At 32.8% G+C, this 27,649-nt stretch overlaps 1 protein-coding gene and 1 long non-coding RNA gene across 2 annotated transcripts in view; one reads left to right on the forward strand and one right to left on the reverse strand.

Annotated features, from left to right (window-relative positions):
• The window catches only part of LOC134685546 (sushi, von Willebrand factor type A, EGF and pentraxin domain-containing protein 1-like), a 55,329-nt gene extending 29,233 nt beyond the window's left edge, over positions 1-26,096 (reverse strand). Inside the window, exons 1-18 of the mRNA XM_063545332.1 lie at positions 25,529-26,096; positions 22,192-22,447; positions 21,693-21,869; positions 21,146-21,307; positions 18,918-19,097; positions 18,580-18,759; positions 18,272-18,472; positions 17,034-17,282; positions 16,187-16,423; positions 15,476-15,667; positions 11,877-12,001; positions 11,026-11,101; positions 10,537-10,677; positions 9,545-9,769; positions 3,265-3,426; positions 2,669-2,830; positions 1,358-1,519; positions 39-179 (exon numbers count right to left, since the gene is read on the reverse strand). Of these exons, the coding sequence (XP_063401402.1) occupies positions 39-179; positions 1,358-1,519; positions 2,669-2,830; positions 3,265-3,426; positions 9,545-9,769; positions 10,537-10,677; positions 11,026-11,101; positions 11,877-12,001; positions 15,476-15,667; positions 16,187-16,423; positions 17,034-17,282; positions 18,272-18,472; positions 18,580-18,759; positions 18,918-19,097; positions 21,146-21,307; positions 21,693-21,869; positions 22,192-22,447; positions 25,529-26,023 (3,523 nt within the window). The 5' untranslated portion in view covers positions 26,024-26,096. The remainder of the gene's footprint in view (positions 1-38; positions 180-1,357; positions 1,520-2,668; positions 2,831-3,264; positions 3,427-9,544; positions 9,770-10,536; positions 10,678-11,025; positions 11,102-11,876; positions 12,002-15,475; positions 15,668-16,186; positions 16,424-17,033; positions 17,283-18,271; positions 18,473-18,579; positions 18,760-18,917; positions 19,098-21,145; positions 21,308-21,692; positions 21,870-22,191; positions 22,448-25,528) is intronic.
• Positions 21,238-27,649, forward strand: part of LOC134685566 (uncharacterized) — a 55,391-nt gene continuing 48,979 nt past the window's right edge. The window contains exon 1 of the long non-coding RNA XR_010101311.1: positions 21,238-21,349. This is a non-coding gene — a long non-coding RNA (uncharacterized LOC134685566). The remainder of the gene's footprint in view (positions 21,350-27,649) is intronic.

Below are 27,649 nucleotides of genomic sequence, written 5' to 3' on the forward strand. Positions count from 1 at the left end.
TCAGACTGAATATAGAGCTGTATTGAAGTCATATTTACCCGTATAACCTGGACCACAAATACACATTATTCCAAATCCTCCTCGGCTCCTACATGTTGCTCCATTTTTACACGGTTTTGCAAAACATTCATCAAAATCTACTTCAACTGGAATATCTGACTGGTAATCAGTGTTAGAACCTTTAAAAAATTAAATATAAACAAAATTTAAAACACTACAGCTCGGAATAGCTGACTACATCAAACCACTAGTGTGGCTACATCAAACCACTAGACAGTGTGACTACGTCTAATCATTAGACATACTGTATATCTTTAACAATTAAACAGTGGGACTACCTTTAACCCATTAAACAGTGTGACTACCTTTACCATTAGACAGTGTGACTACCTTGAACCCAATAGACAGTGTGACTACGTTTCACCATTAGACAGTGTGACTACGTTTTATCATTAGACGTCACAGTGTGACTTCCTTTTACCACCAACTTTTACAATTAGACAGTGTGACTACCTTTTACCATTAGACAGTGTGACTACCTTTTACCATTATACAGTGTGACTACCTTTTACTATTAGACAGTGTGACTACCTTTTACCATTAGACAGTGTGACTACCTTTTACCATTATACAGTGTGACAACCTTTTACCATAAGACAGTGTGACTACCTTTTACATTATACAGTGTGACTACCTTTTACCATTAGACAGTGTGACTACCTTTTACCATAAGACAGTGTGACAACCTTTTACCATTAGACAATGTGACAACCTTTTACCATTATACAGTGTGACTACCTTTTACCATTATACAGTGTGACTACCTTTTACCATTAGACAGTGTGACTACCTTTTACCATAAGACAGTGTGACAACCTTTTACCATTAGACAATGTGACAACCTTTTACCATTAGACAGTGTGACAACCGTTTAGCGTTATACAGTGTGGCAACCTTTTAGCGTTATACAATGTGACAACCTTTTACCATTAGACAGTGAGACTACCTTTTAACATTAGACAGTTTGGAAACCTTTTACCATTAGACAGTGTGACAACCGTTTAGCATTAAACATTGTGACAACCTTTCACCATTTGACAGTGATTACTTTTTACCAGTATGCAGTGTAACTGCGTCATTATTACAATGTGAAACTACCTTCGACATAAGAAAGTGTTAGAAATTGTTCTATATGCTGCAAGATGTTAATTTGTTAGCATTTTTGTATATCTTTAACATTTCTTATACTAAGTATTAACTTTTTAAGAAAAACTGAACTGTCTTGTCTTTTGTTTCCGGTATTTAAAACAGAAAGGACAAGACATTCGCCTTATATAATGTTTATTATCATATTTACCTTGGCATTCAGAAACATCAGTACTTGCAGTATCTAATGTCTTGCCTTCACCAGGGCAGTTCAAACAGAATGTTTTCCCTGTATCGTACTGATATGTTCCTTTTGGGCAAGGTAAACAGGGTTCTAAACCGGTCTTAGATGCATATCCTGGACTACATTCCGCTGAAAAAGGTATTTTATAAAATAATCTATAGAATAATGGTGTATGGACAATGAAACACTTCTTGTCAATGCTTTATTAGTACTATGTATGCTAATATATGTAATGACGCTAATGCAAAATTCGCCCTTTTGTACAATTCTGTTTTGGAATTCTTAATAGATGTGTTGGTGTTTTTCCTGTTACAATATGTTTTTTTCTTTCTGGAATCATTTTCTTAAACTGCATGTAATATTCATATGTTTGTATTACACAATATTGAAATGCACGGATACGATTTTACTATATATCTAATATAACAACGATTCAACAAGTCATCGATTGATTTAAACAGGTTATTTTATAATATATGATTGTCATCATGTCATATATTTTATGTTAAATAAAAAAGGCAAAAATAGTATACCGCTGTTCAAAAGTCATTAATTGGTTAATGAAAACAAACATTAGTCCGGTTTACAAACTAAAACCGACGGAAACGCATCAACGGAACAACATAAAAAAACTGAAGTGCTACAAAAACGAACGCCAACATACATAGAAACGGACCATTTGATAACAACTGCCAAAAAATGGTGTTCAGCCTTGTTTATGGCTAGCAAAACCTCCTGCTTATATCGTTATGTTAAAACCCCAGCAATAGATGTAAAATAGAGTGTGCGAGAAAGAAATAGGCTATTAGCGTTGTAATATGTTACTTCACTAAAAACCACAAAACTGTCTGTTAAATGATATACTTTCAATTTTCAGAAAGGCATATATTTAGGTTTAATAATTTTTTTTATATATATAAACTTAAAATTGACTTGTTGAATCATTGTGCTGCTTTTTATGTGTTATTTAAACTTGACATTGTCAAATGACCCTACAATGATCTTTCAATTGTTTTTTTTACTTTAAATTGATTTATAAAAGCAAGATCTATTTTCATGTTGAATGCTCTTACTCCTGAACCAGTCGAAGCCATATACTAGTACCAGAAGTTTGTACTTCTAAATATCAAACACAATTACCTTATCTCATATAATCCTTGGCTACCAGATGACCAATACAAGGTTATCTTAATAACCTTAAGATACTAGTACGTAAATGAATCTTTGAAAACTCTACTACTTGCACAGATCAAGCAATAATTATTATACTGTATTTACCTTTACACATGCTCAGCCTTCTGGTACCCCTTCTAAGTGTTGTGATTCTTCTTGGACAATTGTTGCATGTTGTCTGACCATAAAGGTTTTGGTATGAGCTTTTTGGGCACGTTGTACATTGCTCTATACCGTCCTTTGAAAATGTTCCAGGGAGACATTGAGCTGAATATAAAACATGAGTAATTTGATCAAATGGATGATATAATCAATAAGGAAATTAGTACTAAATGTGCACTGCTGCTTTCTTGTTCTATGTTCCATATCTTCTTTTATTCATCACTATCAACTTGTTAAATCACATTAAAGGTATGGTTATACCCCTACATACATTCATTCTCTAAATAATATTGACACAAAATAACATGTTGATAAATATTTATACCTCTTCCTAATGGTAATCAAAATATTTTATAGAAAAAAAACCCAGCTCTTTCTAAAAATCAGAATTGTTTTGTCATGTTCCATTTGGAAGGAAAGATATATGGTATATATATTTTTTTTATTTTCGTTCTTGACAATACTGTTGTGCTTTTATTCATTTTGACAGGAAGTGTATTATAGTTGAGGTTGATTGGTTTCATTTATGAGTATCTTACCTTTACAGTCCTCTTTACTCCTGGAGTTACTGCTTTGAGTTGATGTTAAATTAGGACATAAATGACAAGTGTATTGTCCTTCCTCTGGTTGGTATGATCCTCTAAGACAACTCTCACATTTCTGTTGTAGTACATTGAAAAATGTACCAACAGGACATCTAACTGAAAACATCGTATAAAGATTTTTCATCAGTTTATTCTATATCAAGTTTGTGTAATTTGTTATCAAATTTAAGGCAGAATGGTTCTTAACAATGGAGAATGTACTATTCTGAATCAGATCATTACAATCTTTGAAATCTTTGAAATTTAAAATGTGAAAATTGGGAAAATTCTTAAACAATCCCATAATCGAAGTGCACACCGTATGTGCTAAAAATATTAAATTATTACTATTTTTTTTAAACTATTTTTGCAGAAGAAATGACAAATTTCCCAAGTTAAAAGTTCTTCAACATTTCTTATCACGATTTTCATTTATCCAAATGTGACACACTTCGAGTTGCTGATGTTTGTGCAAATTCCGTGGTGTCAGATTATAGATAGGGAAGAACGGGATGTTGGTGACGAAATATGGAACCTATCCACCGTCATCTAGCTGTGAAACACATATTCCATTTCTGTCGAATGACTCGTGATGGCGTCCGTAACATTTTTGTTTCAACGTCACCACTTTGAACCATTGGTGTTACCCTCTATCAAGGAAATCACTATAGAAAAGCAAGCTTTGGAGTGCTGTATTTACTGGGATGTATATAATCCATAGTCTGCCGATACTGGAACGTTGCTTCATATGAATTGTCTCAATTGGTAACGTTAAGCATATTAAAATCGTATAATTAATAATTAATAACATAAAGCACAAAACGGCTTACAAAATGTCATAAAAAACAAAGTTGCAATCAAAGAGTGTTCATAGTTACAGAAAGTTGTTCACTAAAAACAAGTAAATAGACCATGTTGTCCGAAACTAAAATCTTTATTATAAGTACATCATAAAAGAAGCCTTAAGGAGTTTGGCAAAAGGAACTTTTATATTTTCTAAATCTAAGAACTTGAATGGTTCCTATACTTCTGTTTCAATATATATACATGTGAATATCTTTCTTTAAAATAACACATTTGTCGCTGTGCACAAAACTTTTGAATTCATGCCAACATTAAATAATATGTTAGTCAAAACAAGAATGTGCCCCTAGTACATGAATGTCCCATCCTCACTATTATTTTCTATCTTAAATGGACCGTTAAAATGGGGTAAAAATTCTAATTTGGCATTAAAAGTAGACAGATCATATCATAGGGAACATGTGTACTAATTTTCATGTTGATTGGACTTCAACTTCATCCAAAACTTTAACCTGGAGTAGGACAGACGTACGAACGAACGCACGGACGAACAGACCAGAAAACATAATGCCCATAAATGGTTCATAAAAATAACAACTAGTTGTTGTATACGTATCTATATATATCATCGTCCTAAATCTAATATTGCTAGGCGATCTTCTTTGTATTCTCAAGCGAACATAGTGGTAGAATCATATGCAAAACAGTGTGGCTGTGGCCATTGATTGACGTCCTAATTTATCCCATTGACTGGGACAGATTATGTGAACTTTTGTCTGTAACGACCACTGCTCACTTTGTAGACCTCTTTGTACTTTTAAAAGACACTTAAACTGTGGGGTTACCAAAGGTTCTCAATACCTAAATAAAGTAATTCGAAAAATTAATCATGAATAACACGATGTTATATGATTTATATCAATAATATAATCAAAACATAAAGGTTATATCCTGATTTAATAAAGATAAACTTTTTATTGATGGTGAGCAGACTGAAGTTAAATCAAACGAGTTAGTCAAAATTACACGTCGTGATCAGTCAGGTGATAAAATGTCGGAAACATCGTCGGAACCAGGGTTTTCAGTGGCCGAAAAAACACCGAACGTTTCAAGTATTAAACCTAGTAAATCTTCAGTGAGTGATGGCTCGTCTAGTGGATCCCGCTTTGAAGTGTTAGCAGATATACACACAGGTCCAGACTAGGACACATCGAGAAGCATCTCCTTTATTAACTTTTTGTATTGGAACATTAATGGTGGTTTACATGATAAACTAAATGAGCCAAATTTTTTATCTTACATTAAAACATATGATATTGTTATTTTGTCTGAGTGTTGGATTGATAAGTCACTTGATGATATTGTAGATGGTTATATTTGTAAGCCAGTCCCATTACTAAAAAGTAAATATAAACAAGGCGGTGGACTATATTTGTTAATAAAAAACTGTTTTGCAAAGTATGTTGAAGTACTAAGTAGTTGATATTCAGAATGATACAATTATATGGCTCAAGGTGTCAAAGGATATATCAACTTGTGGGTATGATTATTTTATTGGATGTGTATATTTGCCTCCAGCCTATTCAAATTATTATAAAATGTGTAATTGTGATTTATTCTATGATTTGTTAAATTCTGTTGAAAAATATTCATCAGAAACGTCAAGAGTATTTTTACTAGGTGATATGAATGCAAGAACTGCTATAGTTAATGATTTTATATTAAATGACAATGTATGTGGCCCAATTTTTGATAGTTTCAACCATATTTTTGGGTATTTGAGTGACACAAATCTACCAGTAAGAAGAAATCCAGATCAAAGTACTAATGAGTTCGGGTTAAAATTGTTAAATCTGTGTAGAAGCACTGGTCTACGTATTTTGAACGGTCGGCATAAGGATGGCTTAGCTAATGACTATACATTTTGTGGTTCGTGGGGAATGAGTGTTGTGGACTACTTATTGGCTCCATATGACTTTTTACACATTACAGACCAGTTTATTGTTTGTAACTTCACTTCTTTTAGTGACCATGCGCCTTTACATGTTCGCTTGCGGTGCATATTGCACGATTCACAAGAGCCTAAGCGTAACAGTGGTACGTCAAACAACTCATATGATAGTTACCGATGGAAGGATGAGCTAAAAGATCAGTGTTATGAGTCTTTAACTTTAAACAGTGGTTTACTTAGCCAGATAGTATTTTCTGATATTGAAAAATCCCAAGATGGTATTGACAATTATGTTGAATCGTTTACTTCCAATTTGATGGACATTATTTCACCATTCTTTTGTAACTCACATATTTCAAATAATACTTGTGACCGTACCCGTAGTAAGACGACCCGATATAAAGATGACAAACCGTGGTTTAACTACGAGTGCAAAAGACTTCGATCTATCTATATTAGTTCTTTGTATACATTTAATAGAGACAAAAATGTTGAAAATCATCAAATATTAATTATGTCTAAAAGACAATACAAGCGTTTAGAAAATAAACTAAAACGAAAATATAAGCGTGAAGAGGGGTGATATGATAGCTACATTGCGTAAAAGCGACCCAAATAAATATTATAAACTGTTTCAAAAGAAGAGAGCCAAGACTTCTGATGTGTCACTTTCAGATTTCTTCGAACATTTTAGAAATTTAGTCACAAATGATGGTGTTAATGTGACAGTCGATACTCCAGAGACCGTTTCCGACACAACATATGATGAACTTGATCAAACTATTACACAAGATATAGTATATATACCAATACACATAATTAACAGCGCCTGGTGATGTTTGATAGCCTGACCGGTTTCGGTCCATAAAGGACCTTCATCAGAGGCAGAATGGTGGATTAATGTTTGCACCCTATTTATATTATAGATATGGTAACCGGCGGTTGAGTTAATCAACAGTTGAGTTAACCGGCGGTTACCAGGCGCTGTTAATTATGTGTATTGGTATATATACTATATTTTTATGCTTTTACATTTTTCTCACTGATACACATAGTTAATATGGCTTCTACTAACGAAAGCTCCATGGAGCTAATGTGTTTAGAGACTACTTATGTCAGTACACCTTTCCTATATTGCCTATTACACAAGATGAAATTTTGAAGTGTATTTCTAACCTAAAACTGGGTAAAAGTCATGGTATTGATGGTACATTTAACGAGTTATTCATTGAATTTAAGGATATTCTGCTACCATTCCTTAGGCTAGAGGAAATATTCAATAAGATATTAGCATCAGGACATTTTCCGAAAACTTGGGCACTCGCAGTGTTAATTCCTGTTTTTAAAAAAGGCGACTCGTCCGATCCAGCGAACTATCGTGGAATAAGTTTAGTCAGTAATTTAGCGAAACTGTTTACATCTATTATAAATTCAAGACTAATTAAATGGTCTGAGAATAATGATATTATTACAGATGCGCAATTTGGATTTCGCCCGGGTAGCAGCACTGTTGATGCAAATTATTCTTTGTTGACACTCGTTCAGAAAGCACTCTTCAAGAAAAAAAACGTTTATATTGCTGTTTCGTTGATTACAAACAGGCATTTGACTCCGTAACCAGACTTAACTTATGGTTGAAACTGTCAAGAGTTGGTATAACAGGCAAATTACTGTCTGTTTTAAAATCAATGTATTCTACAGTAAAAGTATGTGTGAAAGTTGATGGTTTTTATTCTGAGCAGTTTACAAGTTCAGTTGGTCTTATGCAAGGGGAAGTTCTTTCTCCTATACTTTTTTCGTTATATGTAAATGACTTTGAAATGGAATATCTACGTAATAGTAATATACCATATGAAGTGCAAGACTTGTCATTATTTCTACTGATGTATGCTGATGATATGATTTTATTTTCTGATTCAGTTATTGGCTTGCAAGATATGTTAGACACATTATTATTATATACTTGTAAATGGGGTTTGACTGTAAATATTGCCAAAACAAAATTTATGGTATTTAGAAACGGAGGTTATGTAAAAGACGAAGAAATTTGGTATTATGATGGCAATACTATTGACATAGTGGATAAATTTTGTTACCTTGGTGTACTGTTAAATTTTAACGGTAAATTTGTTAAAGCTCAAAAACATTTAGCTGAGCAAAGTAGAAAAGCTGTTTTTGGTTTAAAGTCGGAGGTTTCGTCATTGTATTTGAATGTTTTTACATATTTGAATTTATTTGATACTTACATTAGCAGTATTTTGTGTTATGGTTGTGAAATTTGGGGCTTCCATAAAGCTCCAAATATTGAAAAAATACAACTTGATTTTTGCAAAAACATATTAGGTGTTAAACAATGTACAACAAATGTTATGGTTTATTTTGAATTGGGTAGATATCCTTTGATATATTATAGAATGTACAAAATAGTGAAGTACTGGTTAAAATTGTTATCCACAAGCAACTGTATTCTTAAAAACTGCTACAGGGAACAACCGTACAATTTCTGTAATATTAGAATCAGTTGGATTTATCAACTACAACACTTATTATTTAAGTTAGGTTTGAAAGAGATCTGGCATAACAAAGATAATTTGATTATTGATACAAATTTATTATTATTTGTAAAAACAAGGATATATGATCAAGCAAAACAGACTTTGAATGATCAACTGAACGTTTCATCTAAGTGTTATTTATATAAATATATTGTCAATAATGTATATTTACAGAATTATCTAACTAAACATATGAATTTTAGAGTGTATTTAACTCGCCTTAGATTGTCATCTCATAATTTGTTTGTTGAAGTAGGCCGTTATCATGGAGTTAATAGGTTAGATAGAAAGTGTACTCTTTGTACTTTGAATATCACTGAAGATGAATTCCATTTTGTTTTACAATGTGAATGTTATAGAGACTTAAGGAGACAGTTTATTAAACCTTATTATTATAGACGTCCATAGTCGTTCAAATTAGTGCAACTTCTCAGCACTGAAAATGTAAAAGATTTGCGTAATTTGTGTAAATTTCTGTTTAATGCATTTAATCATAGGACCAAACTGTTATTGGTCAATACTTGATATTTATTTACTTCTCTGATGTATTATGTCATGTTGTGTTATAAAAATGTATTTGTATTTATTGCACTGAGAAGCATAATGTGCTTAAAGTAATAAAGAATTGAATTGAATTGATTAATTTTTCGGATTATTTTATTATTAAAGGCGTTAAGAACCTTTGGTGACCCTACAGTTGAATTCTATAATAAGTAAGAAGTGAGCAGTGTTGTTACAGACAAACGTTCACATAAGCTGTCCTAGTCATTGGATGAATTAAGGACGTCAATCAATGGCCACAGCCACACTGTTTTGAATATGATTCTACTTCCAGAATCAAGAGTTGTGCGCACAAAAAATCGGTAGTTCTATGATTTTATTATGTTCTATTTTTTAAAAACTTAACCATCTGAATAATACTTACTGCAAGATGTGTTAATCAGTATACTTCCTTCCTCACATTCCAACTTTTGTTGTTCAGAATCATAGGAGATGTTGGAAAACTGCATTTTTGCATTTTTCATCTTTAAATCCCATGTTCCTTGTTGTGCCTCTATTTGTACAGTGTCAGCCACTTGTTCCATCGAACTTTCTAATTTGTCTAGTTTCTTAGTGGGACTTTTGTCCTTATTTGGTTTCTTCATTTTACCTGTAAAACATAACTAAGTAAGTTGCCTTCTAGACAGGGTTGCTGAAATCCTTTAAAGTCTTCATTTATAAAAGGTTAATCTAACTTTATCCTTCATTGAAAATATTCAATTAAATTTCGGAAATACCGAACTTTTCCGAACAGTGCAATCAAAATTTAAAAATAAAAGCAGTAGGAAGCAATTTGAAGATTTATTGAGACAATAAAAATTGGCATGTTTATCAAACTTAACTTTCTTTAAGGAAGTTTGCTTGTCATTTTTTGTTTGTTTTGGTCAGATTTCGGAATCCTCTGATTTTATCCATTTGAATGCCTTAAAAAATACCAATAGACCCCCCATTTTTCTTTTTATAAATCTTTCGCATGTATGATGATAAGCCATCTATGAAAGTCTAATAAAATCTTTTGTTATTTTTTAATAGTTTTTTGGAAATTAAACTTGTCAATGATAAGGCTATGAAAATTCAAGAGAGAACAATTTCCTGCCAATGGCTAATATCTCAAAAACAAACACAATGACCTATATATTTGTTTTGGTCTTGATACATTACATGTATATTATTTTTAATTCAGATACTACATGCAGATCCGTTTATATTGTTAATTCAGATGCTAGATCCATTTTCCCGAATTGAAATTAAAGGAAAAATTGTAAAAACAGTAATCCTTATTTGCTTATTGTATGACGAGGATACGATGTAAACTCCCCAAAATACGAGAGGTGTAAATGAAAGAATGTAACAAAAACTGCATAAAATATATTATACCTTTCACTGTAAAGGTAAAAGTTATCGAGTAACTTTTCTTCTTGCTTTTCTTCTGTGGGTTTGTTGCTCTCTTCAAACGTGTAAACTCGTTAACATTTCGTCTATTTCTATGATTAAACACCAACTTTATTTTATTGAAATCTAATAGAAAAGAAAAAATGAAATGCTCATTGAATTTTCATTGGTCAAAACAATTGGAACAAAACATCCCTGCAGCATGTATTAAAGACATTACTGAGCATGTGGTTATCCCTTTCTTGAAAACCAATAATTCTTATCAACCTACAAAACTTACTATATTTGAAAACAATATGAAACAAGAAGAAGTACTATGATTAGTAACAAGAAAACTGTTTAATTTCAAATATTTGCCTTTCAAATAATCATGGTAACACCTTCTACGAGAAGCGGCAATATGATAAAATATTATGAAATGCCTGTATTAGTAATATGTGTTTAAATAATTGAGATTTTTAAAAAATCATATACCTTCGTCTTCCTCTTCGCAAGATGTCTGTATATTTTCTACTTCACAAACTACATTTTCGTCGCATATGGCGGCTATCTGCAATAAATTACATATGAAATGTTCTTGCTATATCACTATATTTACAATTATTACATCTATATCAATCTCACAAATTTATGTATAGACAGTGATACCAGGTCCGCGTTCAATATCGTAGCTGCTACGAAGTGATACGTAGATTTTGACTAGTGGTCGTATAGCTATAGACTAGTTGCTTCACAGATATTGACAGCAGCTACAATATTGAACTCAACCCTGATGTCTGAAAGCTCAAAGCTCAAGGAGCCTGACTAGTTTTCACTCAGACAAATCAATTTTAACATGAAAAAAGCGTATGGACAAACCAGCCATTGAATTGTCAAAGTAGTACGTGGCTTAAAGCAACTTTTAATTTTGTATTATTCATTCAATATCGATATTGAAGCCTTTATTCCAAAATAACCCTCAACATATTTAGAAACACTTTATAATTCGCAGGCCAATTCAAATGAACTTGAGATAGCGAGGATTATTGTGGGACATAAACACACAAATAATACGAAATAGATCCACCCAGTTGCTGTATTTAGATTAAATATTGGTTAAACAGATTATATCATTTTATACCAAATAATGTTAATATCTGTTTCAAAATAATGGCCGTAATATAGACAAAATTCATTCAATCAAGATCACACTTGTATGTGATCTGCAACCTAGAAAACAAAAGCACCAGATATCACATGATTTGATAGTTCAAAGATTTCTTAGTTCGTACAGTCTGTATATTATACTCAGTTCACTATATATCATTTGGTCCGTTTAGACATACCTGTTCTTTGACTTTCTGTTGAAATATACTTTCCATTTCGTTGACGAGAATTTCTTTGCCGCAGGGAATTGATCCAATATACGTCACTGAAGCAGGCTGTGCCACACTGTTGGAAGACGTCTCAACTAAAAATTGTAGAACACGATTTCATTTAAGAAAAGGAAAGAAAAGAAAGAAGGTAAATTCTTAACACATCCGTGTTCCTCTTAATAGAAATTTCTCTTGAAACCTGTATAAAAAAACATGTGGTATGAATGCCAATGAGACAAATTTGCACCAAATTTCAAATGTCAAATGTTTATTAACAATGATATTATATCTGTTCCTATTTAAAACAAATAGTCCATGATATTTATTTCATTCCAGAATGTTCTTCTTTTGAAACTATTCCATGACACGTGTTCATAAATATCCTTAACAAGACTTTTTTGCTAATGTAAAAAGTAAAATCACTAAAACTAGAGGCTCTAAAGAGCCTGTGTCGCTCACCTTGGTCTATGTGAATATTAAACAAAGGAAGCAGATTGAAAATTGACTACAAAGGTCAATAACTCCTACAGGGGTCAATTTGGCCATAATAAATAATAGGTTTGTTTGCCCAAACGCTACCTACCCAGAAAAAAGCTGCCTACTCAAATTCTTTTATTGTCCTGATTTGAAGAAGTTTTTTATTAATCAAATAGGCATGAAGACTACATGGACGAATAAACATCTGATACTTCAATTTCTTTTTTTGAAAAAAAAGAAAGAAAATGCCTACATACCTACCCACTGTTTCAACCTTTGGGTAGGGTTTGGGCAAACCAAAATATTTTTAAGTGTGGCCTTGACTATTTCGTTCATGTTGACTTATTTGTAGATCTTACTTTGCTGAACATTATTACTGTTTACAGTTTACCTATATCTATAATAATATTCAATATAATAACCAAAAACAGCAAAATTTCCTTAAAATTACCAATTCAGGGGCCGCAACCCAAAAACAGGTTGTCCAATTCATCTGAAAATTTCAGGGCAGATAGATCTTGACCTGATTAACAATTTTACCTCATGTCAGATTTTCTCTAAATTATTTGGTTTTTGAGTTATAAGCCAAAAACTGCATTTTACCCCTATGTTCTATTTTTAGCTGTGGCGGCCATCTTGGTTTGATGGCCAGGTCACCGGACACATTTTTTAAACAAGAAACCCCAAAGATGATTGTGGCCAAGTTTGGATCAATTTGGCACAGCAGTTTCAGAGAAGAAGATTTTAGTAAAAGATATATAAAATTTACGAAAAATGGTTGAAAATTGACTTTAAAGGGCAATAACTCCTAAAGAGGTCAACTGACCATTTTGGTCATGTTGACTTATTTGTAAATCTGACCTTGCTGAACATTATTGCTGTTTACAGTTTACCTATATCTATAATAATATTCAATATAATAACCAAAAACAGCAAAATTTCCTTAAAATTACCAATTCAGGGGCCGCAACCCAAAAACAGGTTGTCCATTTCATCTGAAAATTTCAGGGCAGATTAATCTTAGCCTGATTAACAATTTTACCCATGTCAGATTTGCTCTAAATGCTTTGGTTTTTGAGTTATAAGCCAAAAACTGCATTTTACCCCTATGTTCTATTTATAGCCATGGCGGTCATCTTGGTTAGTTGGCGGGGTCACCGGACACAATTTTTAAACAAGATACCCCAATGATGATTGTGGCCAAGTTTCAAATAATTTGGCCCAGCAGTTTCAGAGGAGAAGATTTTTCTAAAAGATTACTAAGATTTACGAAAAATGGTTAAAAATTGACTATAAAGGGCAATAACTCCTAAAGTGGTCAACTGATCATTTTGGTCATGTTGACTTATTTGTAGATCTTACTTTGCTGAACATTATTGCTTTTACAGTTTATCACTATCTAAAATAATAATCAAGATAATAACCAAAAACAACAAAATTTCCTTAAAATTACCAATTCAGGGGCAGCAACCTAACAACGGAATGTCAGATTCATCTGAAAATTTCAGGGCAGATAGATCTTTACCTAATTAACAATATTACCCCAAGTCAGATTTGCCCTAAATGCTTTGGTTTTTGAGTTATAAGCCAAAAACTGCATTTTACCCGTATGTTCTATTTATAGCCATGGCGGCCATCTTGGTTAGTTGGCGGGGTCACCGGACACAATTTTTAAACTAGATACCCCAATGATGATTGTGGCCAAGTTTGGTTAAATTTGGCCTAGTAGTTTCAGAGAAGAAGATTTTTGTAAAAGTTAAAGCAGGACGACGACGACGGACGACGACGACGGACGACGCCGGACGCCAAGTGATGAGAAAAGCTCACTTGGCCCCTTTGGGCCAGGTGAGCTAAAAAACGAAAAGCAAAATTCAAAACGAAAAGCCCTTAATCAAATGGCAAAATCAAAATCACAAACACATCGAACGAATGGATAACAATTGTCATATTTCTGACTTGGTACAGGCATTTTCTTATGTAGAAAATGATGGATTGAACCTGGTTTTATAGCTAGCTAAACCTCTCACTTGTATAAATGACAGCGTGCACAAAGTTGACGGCAACTGTAAAATGCGCCTTTTAGATAGTTTTATACAACCGTGTTTAAAATATTTTTGAATAAGAATAGGAATAAGAATTTTTTTATGATAAAATGATGAATGCATGCCATTAATTAGTAAGGTAAATTAAAATTTAATCTATAAAAAACGAAACGGAATATAGAAAACAGCAAAAATACGGTGTAACTTGTAACATTAAATAAGCATAAATTAGAGTTTTTGACCTAAAACTTATACAAATTCAACAAATTTCCCTGCATTTTCGTATTACAGAATTGTTCGGATTCTGACTCGGACATCACACGAAATTCATCGCAAAAAAAATCAAAAACGATCATGGTAGATAAGTTTGGAATGGTCTTCGTTATGTGTAAGAAGTAGTAATTTGGCAGGATTAATAATCGAAATGAAAGAATCGACAAGAACAATATGTAATTACAATCTTTTTATTTAAAAAAAAACTTGGTATTCCAAATGTGCATAACCAGAGGTTTAAAATAATCCTCAAAATATGAATGATTCCATAGTCCAGACTGAACACCTGATTTTTTTTAATGTCCAGCTAGTATGTTACAATCTTAAGAAATGACGTTTTAACGCTATTATCTGAAAAGGGTCCACGACATAATCGCTAATCATTTCCATTTCACTGCTCTTAGCATATATCTATTTATATTTCCAGAATGTGCATTTGCTGCACATTTTTGTTCGAAAGAAAAAAGAAATATGTTGAACGTAAATATTTAAAGTTATGTGATAAAATAAGTGTCCAGTGTTTTTGTTACGCGCTTGTTTTCTGGAGGAAAATGCCGACGTCGTTAATGGTTTTAGTAATTTGAAGACGTTACGTTTGTGGACTCAGCTTTGTGCACACCGTACATTCATTTCTTGTTTTCACCCGTTCAATACTAGCAGATATGAAATATGATAGAATTCATCCTCCACGTGAATTGTGGTCCGTTTTATTTTGCATGACATACGTGTTACAATCATTAAAGTTATGGGAATAAATGTATTATATATTTATATTACCAGAACAGTCAGGAATAGGTAATTTGCCCTCTGGTCTCCATTTTTGGTCATATGCACAGAAATAGCCGTCAGCAGGTTGTATAGCAAACGCATAACCTTCCAAACAGTTCACACTACAGTGGACACCTTCGTCTGTCTCAAAACATTCTCGTTCACCATTGACAGGGACTGGTGGATACTGACATGGGTGGGCTGAAACACATAAAAAAAAACAAGATACTAACAAACAAAAATTGGATGGGCTTAAAAAGTTAAAATAAGGCTTCTGACATTGGTGGGTTAAAAAATTGACACAAAGGCTGAAAAGGTCAAATAAAGGTTCTGACATAGGCATGTGCAAAATAAATAGAGTATTGGCATTGATTGGTTGAAAATATTGAATAAGGCTGCTGACTTGGGTTGGCTTAAAAGACCCCCAAAAAGCCTACTGACATGGTGAGCTGAAAAGATAAAAAATAGGGTACAGGTATGCTGAAAAGATGAAATTAGTGTTAACTTCTGATTTATCAGTTTCGGGGTTTGATCCAGACTTTAGTACCTCTTTTAATAACATTCGATAGAGTATGCAATTTCTAAACTGTCTTCTACTCCATCTTACAATATTGTTGTTGTTTTTAAATTATTGGTTTTAACGAAATTGTAAGTACCTCGACTGAAAAGTACCATAGTTTAAGTAATAAAACGCGGGGAATATATCTTCTTTGTACTTACGTAATACATTGACTTTGATCACACATGTGTTGTTGTTGCCGTTGTTGTCAAACGCAGTGTAAATAACCTCAGTTTCTCCCTGTGGAAACAAACCCGGGGCAATGTTCCTCTCCACTCGAGTTACGGTTCCAGAATTATCGCTGAACTCTGGTTCATCCCACGTTACATTGGCATATTGTTCAGATGTAATATATGGGAAAGGTGAGACACACCGGTCTGCCATAGGTGGCGTAACATCTATAGAGAGAAAAACAACCAAAGTTAAATGATTTGAAATATTTTATATAACAAAGAAAAGTTCGATACCATTTACACAAATGGACCTCTCAATTGAATATGGGATGCATAAATAAGCAGCTGAGTAAGGTTAAAATATTTTTCTTTAGGGGAGGGGGATTCATTGCCACATTTTTTGAAGGTACAACACTCCCTTCTGTACATCAAACAGAGAACAATTTGAAATATCTCTTCGAAGGGTCCATAGATTGCACATTGCAATGAAAACATTCTGCACATTTTTTTAAATTCTGAAATTAGAAGTCCTAACTCCCGCCCTTCAGGCAAAGTTGGTATAATTTGCAGAGCCTTCAATGCACATTTATTAGTTGTTTCTCATCCTGAATACAAATTTCATATATCTGTCACTGGACGTTAAACAAGCAGCCAATGCAATATACTTCATAGAAGTCAGACGATAAATATAAACATTTGTTTTATAACGCAATCACCAACAGAAGAAAAACAATCGATATAGTTCAGTTAAGATTAGCAAAAAAAAACCTATTAAATTTTATTTGAAAATTGCGGATATTCTTATGGCTTCAAAATTGTTTATTTTTTTCCGTACCTTTAACGTGGACAGTGAATTTACATTTAATCTTGTTCCCACTTAGATCTTCTGCTATATATTTGACCTTTGTAAAACCAATAGGAAACCGTTTTGGTGGTTCAATTGCGGGAACAACGGTTACAATCGGTCGTATTCCAGAGTTGTCAAGAGCAACTGGTGGTTGCCAAATAACTTCTGCACTACTATCGTCTGGATCGGCGTCTATTTCTACGTCAGGCGGACACTTCATAATTGGTGGACTTGTGTCTGCAAAAAAAAGGTACCAGTAGTCAGAAGGAAACAGATAAACATATATACAAGTATGCAAAAAAGAAATTGCGAGCATATTTACAGTAGTAGAATTGTCAAAAGAAAGCCTGGATTCATTCGGTCATTGTGGACAATCTCCTGACTTGAAGCTCGTATAAGTCGAACATACACGTGATCAAACAGGAATGGTTGTCATCAAGTAAATGCAATTGAAGAACAAACTAATATAATCGTGATAGTAGCGAGCATTATTTAATTTACTTTAAACATTACAATTCCTGAATTGTTTCGAATACCCGACATGAAGTTGTTCCGAATGATGGTAAAAATACCTTGGTACTTCGGAAAACATTAGGTGCTCGGTTTGGTTAGAAGGTTGCATAATAATCGGTTATGTATATCTATTAAAGTGAAAGTTTTAGGAGGGGTGTTATCGAATGTGCTCAGAGGGATAAGAAGATCCTGAGCAACTTGTGGCACCCGTCGAGGTGCTGCTTTGTATATGATAAAGCACAGTCGTAGAAGGGGATTCTTGACCAAAATCTGGTGCCATCTGTTGCACAAATATACAAAATGACCAAGCAAATCGTGATGGCGTTTTTAAAACTCCCAAAAGTATGACTTCGTATTTTCCAATTAAGAACTATAGGTTGTGTATTTTCCAATTAAGAACTATAGGTTGTGATCGACAACCATTTAAAGGGGAAATCATGATAGGAAAAGCAAGCGTTTATATATTAAGTGCTGCTGTAATATTGTTACATAGAACTAGAAAGTGCGAAAGATATAGTATGCTTTCAATATGTAGTAAGTATGGAGTAAATATCATAAGTTTGAAAAGTTATACTCAGTTGCATCTCGGCAATACTGAGTACAGTAGCTTCGAGGTTACGTGCACAAAGATAAAAGTTACACGGAATAAAATTAATTTCGTTTGCAAACGAAGTAATTCAGTTTATTAAATTCTTTGACATATAAAAATATACCTTCACAATGAGTCATTTCTCCTCGTGCTGACGGAACCCACATTCCATCTGGTGTACATTGCTTAATAGGAGGACCAACAACGGAGTATCCATGGTAACAAGTAATCTGACACGTAGTTCCGAATTGGACATTATCTTTAGTACAAGCTGAAGGATATACCTTCCCATCTTTTATGAATGGCAAAGGTCTGCATGTTATTTCTGCAATAATAAGATAAAAACAACAATACAGTTGTAACACGCAAGACTTTAATTTAAAATACTTTTTTTTTATTTTTCGTTTTTATATTAATATGTATATAAAATACCTCTGCATCTGGTATTGATACCAGTCCAAGCCGCGATAGCAAGACATTCTCTCTTCCTGGAACCCACCAACTTATATCCAGTATCGCATGTAAAACGACATACTGTCGAAAATGAAAACCCATCTTTATCACAAATCATGTTTCCATTTTTTGGTCTAGGTAAAGCTGGGCAGGTTTTCACTAAAATGAAAGAATAAATATTACCATTAAATATAAGAGCTGCGGTAATTGTTCTATCATTTATGCAAAAGATTACACAAAACCATAAGCAAAAACCACTACGCCACCTTATGACAATAATGAAAAGCACTTGTTTCTTCCATTTAATATATACTTACTTATACACTCTGTTTGTCTGCCGCTCCATGATCCTCCTTCTTGACAAATTCTCAGACTGCTCCCTTTAAGATAATAACCAGGCTTACACCTGATACCACACGCAGCATTGAAAACGTTGTCACATTTATCATTTACAAAATATCCATTCCTAGGAGCACTTAATGCTGGACATCGCATCGCTGAAAATGTCAGTGGGGATTATTTGTTTTTATAGTGTAGTCTCATACATACATCTAATGATAGTCATCTTAATTTTATTTGCCATAATTTTTTTTATTAAAAATAACATTTGTGAAAGCTTCGGGAATCAAAAAGAAAAGCTAGTCCCTTGAAACTTCAGACTGAATATATATGTCGTGTACAAGTTGCGATTTTGTACAGGTTATAACATGTACAAAAATATTGTACATGTTATAACTTGTATAATGCCAAAATACAAGTTATAACATGTACAAAAGTACATCGTACATGTTATAACCTGTACACAATATTGCTTAAAAATGGTTTTAACTTGTACAAAATCGAAAATAAGGATATGTTTTTATTATCACAACATATATTATTAACCTTAATAATATGTTCATAACTTTTTTTGTTATTCCTTCATGTTAGTGTATGTTGTCCTTTTTTGATACAGTTGATGTTCAGGGTGTCCTTTTTTGATACAGTTAATGTCCAGGGGTTGGTATTGCGAAGCATTTCTAAGACCTGTCATAAGATATATCTTAATGACATGTCTTATGATCCTCTTATGACTATCTATGGACATATCTTTATTTGCTGAGTTATACTTGTGAGTGTCCACTTTGAAGGCAATAGTAAAATAATTTCATTCTGACACTAAAAGACATAAGAGGATGGCCAGGATAGATGTGTCTACAAATAAAATTGGGAATGGAAATGGGGTATGTGTCTAAAAGACAACAACGCGCCCATGGAGCAGACACCATCCAAAGGCCAGGAATAAATGCTTTCAAAGTAGAGGATATATATTTAAAACATCAAAATGACATTCGCCTCATGCGATGATCTTATAGTTTATAAACAAAAATTGAGTTATAATTTTACATAAGTCATGCTGAAGGCCAAAAATGTTGAAGAGTAGATCCAAAGATATTGATAATGAAGCGTGGTTTGATGAAAACTATTTCAGCTCTCTTTTGCTTTTACAGAGTAAGCATATAAGACATTGTTTTAGTCTTTGCATGCTATAAAACGAGAGGGAGGAGTATTACCCAAAATTATTAGGCATTGTTCTTAAATTTATTGGAAGAATTTAGTTACTAGAACCTAATGTCAATTGTCATTGAGGAAATACAAGCTTTTAGTAAATAGTGTCACACTTATTTAAGCCATGATGGACTGCATAAAACATACAATTATACATTTGTATGAAAACACATTTTGCCAACATAAAGTCATGAAACATATATTTCTTAAACTTTGTGATCATTGTCCTCACAGAAAAAGACACGTTCTGGCCTATTTATTGTTGTTCTTTATGAAGTGGTGAATTTAAATGTATAATTTACTTCATTAATATCTATCTTAAATTTTGTACAAGTTAAAACCATTTTAAAGCATTATTTTGTACAGGTTATAACATGTATGAGGTACTTTTGTACATGTTATAACTTGTATCTTTGCATTATACAAGTTATAACATGTACAACATTTTTGTACATGTTATAACCTGTACAAAATTGCAACCTGTACACGACATATACATACTATTTTTGATGATGCAATCGAGACTATTGTATAATGCATCCATTGATTGTCCTATTTTAAACGTATACAATGGAACTCATTTGTGCGAATGAGATTTACAAATATGATCGTTTATTTGTTACTTATAAGTTTATTTCTTGTATTTAATTTCACTCAAATATGCTCGTCCTTTTGACTCGGTGGATACTTGTCTCATTGACAATGAAATTCCTCATTTTCAATTAATATTTCTATACTTAGCAAGTTCAAAGATGTAAACTGATATATAATTTCAATAAAACCATTATCATGTCTTTTATAACTTTTGCTAAATATGTATTGCCATACAAATATGCAAATAGACTAGATAAAAATAATAGTAAAACAAAGCAGGTTATCCAAGTGATTATCAAAACATTGTAAGCAATTTGTTTGGTATTTATAACCCAATAACCTGAACTTCACGCAAAGGTATCTCGTATATTATTGCATTGCATTTTCAAATATTAATACCCACCAACACATCCAGTATTATTGAAATCTCTGAATCCCTTCTTGCAGGCACATTGTGAGAAATCAACAGCTCCCTTACCAGTTGTGTGGTTTTCATCCGGGCATCTGGTACACGTACTTACATCGCCAGGACTAGGCCGAGCTTTATATGTTCCTGGTGGACATGCTGGAAGGATAAAACGCTTTGGATTTTCTTGTCACTATTAAGGTATGACTAAATTTTGATAACGAGAGTTAAACTTTCAAATTCTTGCAGTTTATGTAATTTGTCTTCTTTTGTGATTTATTGTTTGACCACCAAAAGAGAAAACTGAAAATAATTTGATTCCTTCAAAATAAGCATTTAAAAACATTTTATGATGAGGGAAATATAACCTATATAAGGTATAAAGTCTCAGAGATACACCTATTATGTCATCTACAAGTTAGAACGACATATGATACAGTTTATGCGGAAAGTTAAAAGCAAATATCAGGTACTAAGTAATATCATGTAGTTTTATAGATATCTTAAGTAAAGCGATTGGACTGCATTTTGAAGAAAGACTTACGTTTGCACGATTCTCTTAGACCGGTGCCATAGTAACCTGGTCCACAAATACATTCATATGTCCCTGTATACGTGCCACATTTACAGGTGGCCTTCTTATCACAACAATCAAATCCTTTAAAACATAGCCCACTGCACTTATCTTCTGGCTGTACAATAAAGTCACCGCGACCTAGATCTGAATAAAAAAGTTAAACCAAGTAGTTTTTAAATTGAATATGATAGAAATCTCATCAGGAACTTTCTGTGTACTATCTTTGTACATTGAAATTGTACCGCTAACTAACTTAGAATACTTTATCTTGTTGCAGTCGAGTATTTTTCTTTCGATATGACAGTACTAGTATACATCATTGTATATACTATATAGATAATAACAATAAAATTTCAAAGAAGCTTGATATTTCCTTTAATTATAGAATGAGATTGAAACGTTCAGCAGATATTAAAAGAGTTAGTCTCCCTGTAGTGTTATGTGCCACCTTAAGGATTATGATTACCTTCATGTAATGCTCTTCTTGCCAACGATTCGAATTCTTCAAAACTATCAAGAATGAAACTCGTTTCATTTTTTGGTTCAGATGACATATCCCATAATTCATCCCTGTTGCCGTTGGCAATGCCCACAGTAAATATCTTAACTCCACTTTCTCTGATTTTTCTTGCATCAGGCCTAGGATCACCACCATTTGAAAATCCATCTGTTATCAGAAAAATGGCCTTGCTTGCATCATGCCTTGCAGATTTTAAGACTTCCTAATGAAAAAAATAAAATAGGGAGAAAAAAATCGCATAAATTTGTCAAAATGAAAATTATTCCACTATTACATTTAGTCTACTGTGTAAAACTAGAGGTGATGTTGAATATGATGATTTCTTTTATACATATTCTTCTTATATTGTATAGACATATTATAAAAAGCTCTTTTTCAATAGTCTATATGTGACCATTGAGAGCGTACACATTTCTCGCTATTAAAGTATTAGAAATAATACGTTAGAAGGACAGTCAAAAATACTGGATAGCACGACAGTATCATATCGACAGATAAAGGGGCATTAACTGCCAAATTTATGTTCACTGATATGACTCAAATTCGTATACTTGATTTATCATAGCATGCTAAAAAAATTATCCGAATTATAAAAAAATCTAAAATGATATTTCATATTGTAACTTATAGCTGGTAATTTATGTGTCATTTGGTCTGTTGTGGCGAGTTGTTTCGTCGTACCACATCTTCTTTTTTTTATATTTCATGCATGGACTCGATTATGTTTATCAGCATATCTGTGTGTTTTCGTCGAGCCTCTTTCTAATTGTCCATATCGAGGTGACGAAGACTGTCGACGGTCATTCAATCAGATATAAACATAAACATTGATATATATATATAGATAACAAACACGTGCAATTTGATGTCTGGTCTGTTTCATTTCATATAAAAGGTTAAAGCAATATGTTGATCATCGTTCTTACCTACATGTATACGAATTTTTTTGGGTTTTTTTGTTGGTTTTTTTGTTTATCAAATCAGTCAACCAAATGATTAACCCTGTTTCGTTTTCAATATTGACATTTTTTCCTTAAAATAGCTGAACACGCCTAATTAATACGTATCCAATCTCGATAGCTAAAGGGTTGGATTAATAATCATATAAATACGAATTAAATTCACTTGCAAGTAAAATATTCATCATGAAGTTCTTAGCTTCTTTTGACAATATTGAATCAATTCAAACTTCCTGAAAATCCAATTAATATTTAACTTTCAATAATGATTGCACAAAAAACATATTTTATATATTTAATCTCGTAGATAATGCATCTTTAACATCAGACTTCTCTGGGAAAAAAGACGTCCAAGAAAAGCTACAGCTACACTGCTTTAATAATGTACAAAAGTTAGAAACGTTTGACAGTCAATGAGATAATTATCTACTAAAAACCGAGGAACATACATATTGGGATCCCGCTAACATTTTAACCGTTAACCCCGCCACATTATTTATAAATGTGCCTGTCTCAAGTCAGGAGACTGTAATTCAGTGGTTGTCGTTTGTTTTATGTGTTACATATTTATTTTTCGTTTATTTTTTTATATAAATAAAGCCGTTATTTTTCTCGTTTGAATCGTTTTCCATTGTCATATCGGGGCCTTTTGTAGCTGACTATGCGGTATGGGCTTTGCTCATTGTTGAAGGCCGTACGGTGACCTATAATAGTTGTTAATGTCTGTGTCATTTATGTCTCTTGTAGACAGTTGTCTCATTGGTAATCATACCACGTCTTCTTCTTTTTTATATATATAAGCGACCAAATGACCCCCGATCATGTGTTCAACAAAAGGAAAAGGCTAATGTGCCTAGGACGGTCTGTCGTAAAAGACCCTTTCCCAGGATATGTTCTTCCTAGATCATCAATTTCATTCAAAGACGGCCGAACTAACACAGTTAAATATTTTGAACTTTCACCTGATTTCATTTTATAATAGAAATGCAAAAAAAACAAAAATACATTTAAAGTAATAAGTAATAATTGCAAGATCCAATATCTTTACCAAAACTCGAACCCCATCAAAACAGAGATGATCTCATGTGCTCCTTTTATATTAAAATTGAAAAAATCGAGTACTTTGGTTACTTTGTATTCACGAAAATAATGATCAAGAAGTTCATTTCACCTAAACACGTGCCTTCACCAAAATCGCATGAATCTATTTTGTAAGTTGATATCTAAGTTATTTTCATAGTACATTTTTTCATTGTTGAACAATGATTTTACTGATTCTTACAATCCATGGAAACATTTTGCTATGTGTATCTATGGTGTTTGTCTGACAGTGTTAGTTCTCACTATTATTTGAATAAATAAAATTTAGAAATTCGTATCTTATCACTTATTTATTCATCAAGGATATATTATATGCTCTGTAAGAAATTGTTGAATTAATTGGCACATATTGAAGTACTCTAAAGATAAGATTACAATGTTGACAGACGAGAGGCATGTTTTCAAGATCTCGTGATTAGACAAACTATTTTCATTTATATGTTTGAGATTCTCGTACAGTTTTATAAGATTGAAATCAGTTTAATGACATTAGTAGATTTTAATTCTCATACTTTGTTCATGTATATTATTTTTGCGATTTTCGTGCAATTCCATCAGTATATGAGATGCATGTAGGTTTTAAAACTCAAATGGGTTCCCTATTTGCCAAGAAAATTACTAAACAGTTACTTTTAACTATAAATAGTATTTTTTTAATCATATTGTCAAATACAAGCATAACAGGGGGAATATTTCACATTAATTAGACCTCTGACATATGCATAATGTGGTGTAAACAATTCGGGTCTTTCAAGATGCTCAATCTTTTCATTGTTGTCTAATCAAAATAACTTAATTCAAGACAGACTTTGTTCAAGAATTTAGAAGTTAAGAATGAATCACAGGTACATACATGACCTGTAACCGTCTTCAAACACACAAATCACGCCACATACTATCCTACCAAAACTGAAAGTAGTAGGGGACGATAATTGTATTATTCGGGTAGGTGGGGGAGGGTTACAGGATTTTTTTAAGATTGACCATTATGTGTAGTTTCATTTAGTTTCATCTGATGCTTATCATGCTTATTCATTATTTTTTTCATTTTCACTTTTGAAGTTTTGTACACAACTGTTTTCTTCATGCAGATTTTTTATTTTATACTAGGTTTATGTCAAGTTATTCATTGAGCTATCACTAGGCGAGAATATTCATTTAAACCCCCCCCCCCCCACACACACAAGAAAATCAATGGTCGTTCCCTAATGAATTACGCTTACCTTAGCTTCTCGGAATGCACCTAGGGTGTAGGTACCGCCTCCTTTATATCTTATATTAGGTAAATCATCATCAATTAAGGTACACTTGTGTTTTTCCTGCGGTTGTGGTGTTATATAATCTATCTGTCTCAGTACAAACCTCCGTGAGGAAAACGTTATCACAGCTATCTTTGTATGATTATTGTCCACTACAAAATCAGCTAATAGTTTCCGAACAAATTTTAATTCATTACCAAAATTACTTTTTCCTACACTAGCCGAACTATCGACCAAGAAAATGAGATCAACCTTCGTTTCTGATGTTTTGCGAAGTAGATGTATATGTTTCTTCAACGCGGATCCTAACACTTCCACTTTGTCCTTCGAAGTTTGGTCAACGACTTTGTGTGAAGGTCCGAACGTCTCATGGTCCTCAAAATGGCCATAACTAACTGTCCGATGGAATAGTAAAATAAACAGAAGAAATCGACATTGATTTATGAATTCCCAGTTCATGTCTGTGAAGTCTATTAGAAATGGACTTTATCAATCAACAATTTGTTTTGATAACAGGGAAATATGATCCCTATAAACACATTGACGTCACTTTCCCACTGACAATGTTGAAGTTTTTGCGATTTTTAACCCATTATTTAATACCCATTAAAATTCACATATGATTCTCTTCAAATCTTAGACATAAAACTGTACTTTCAACTTTCAATAAAAACGCGTAAACAAAGTTAATCTTATTTTCTAAAAGTTTTGCATAAAAGTGAGAAAATGCTTCTTATCTTAGAATTCCTCAACCAGTTATATATGCGCATAACTTAAAGGATTTATTTTACTTTGATCAAATGCATTCTACATTTTATTCAAAAATGAAAAGCAAAGACATGTTGATATATTTTGCTGTGTATTTCAACTTCCAAAATGTCAGTAAACTAAAAAGTTAATATATTGTGGTTTGGGCATGGGGTTACAAAATTGGTATTAGCTATCTGTTGTTAAAACATACTTATAGCAGCTGTTTGTCATTGACTGTTTTCTGTTTTTCACTAAATAATAATGAAATTTGTTCTTTCCTTATTATTCCCGAATTCCTGCTGATTCATTTCACCTTTTAATAAACCGACAATTAAGGAAAATCATTTTGTTTATGGCAGTCAATTGAAAAGGGGCTTTTATGGTATTTGCTTGTTGGAATTGAAAAAAAATGATTAATACTTTATTCTCTAAACCTGTGTATGCCTGTATATTCAATTATAATGTATATAGCTTTGTAACTTTAGTACATATAGGAATTTAACATGTGATGTTCTTCGGACTTTATAGCAAGCAATAAAAATTTAATTGACCACATATGCCAAGTTTACAATTCAGTTTGGGGTAATGCTGAACAATAGCCATACGGAAAAAAAGTGATCTCAACATCTGTGCATATATAAGAAATTATTATACAAATAGAGTGTTGTGACTTAAACATGTTAAAGTCCAATTATAAATGATGCATGCATTAATATTCAACAACAGCATTGTTTGAGGGGATTTTCTGAAAATTAATTTGAGGAATTTAGCCTCCTCTGTTTGGTAGGCACAAGAATTTTGCATTACGACAATCGACCTATGGAGCCTTACAAAGGCTTTCAAACATCTGTCACACTGGACTTTGTGTGCATGGTAAATACATTTACACCAGTTTCATTGTTGTTAAATGAATGCAACTGTTCATTTCCAATTATATGGTAATTTAGACAAGTATAAATATTCGGTGATAAGTCTGGGGTGATGTTCTCGAAGCTATCTTAGGATTAGGACGTGTCCGAAGTCTATCTTATGACAAGTCTTTGTCCTGAGTCGTGTTCTCGAAGCTCTCTTAACTTGCGATATATCTCATTTTTCGTCCTAATTTTAGGACACCCAATAAGGTGTCTTAAGAGCATCATATCTTCATCCTAGCATAATAAAGTTTGGATTTCGCTTTTTGCTCATTATTTTATTGTTTTCTGTCAATTTCATTAGTATAGAGATAACAATATTGTATTTTAAGCTCCGACGGCATCAATTGGGGATTTGATGGTCGCAAATACCCGTTTATTGTCTCCGCTAACGCGTCGCCAGTAAAGTTAATTTGTGACAATC

Source organism: Mytilus trossulus, chromosome 1, assembly GCF_036588685.1.
Source record: "Mytilus trossulus isolate FHL-02 chromosome 1, PNRI_Mtr1.1.1.hap1, whole genome shotgun sequence".
Lineage (NCBI taxonomy): Eukaryota > Metazoa > Mollusca > Bivalvia > Mytilida > Mytilidae > Mytilus > Mytilus trossulus.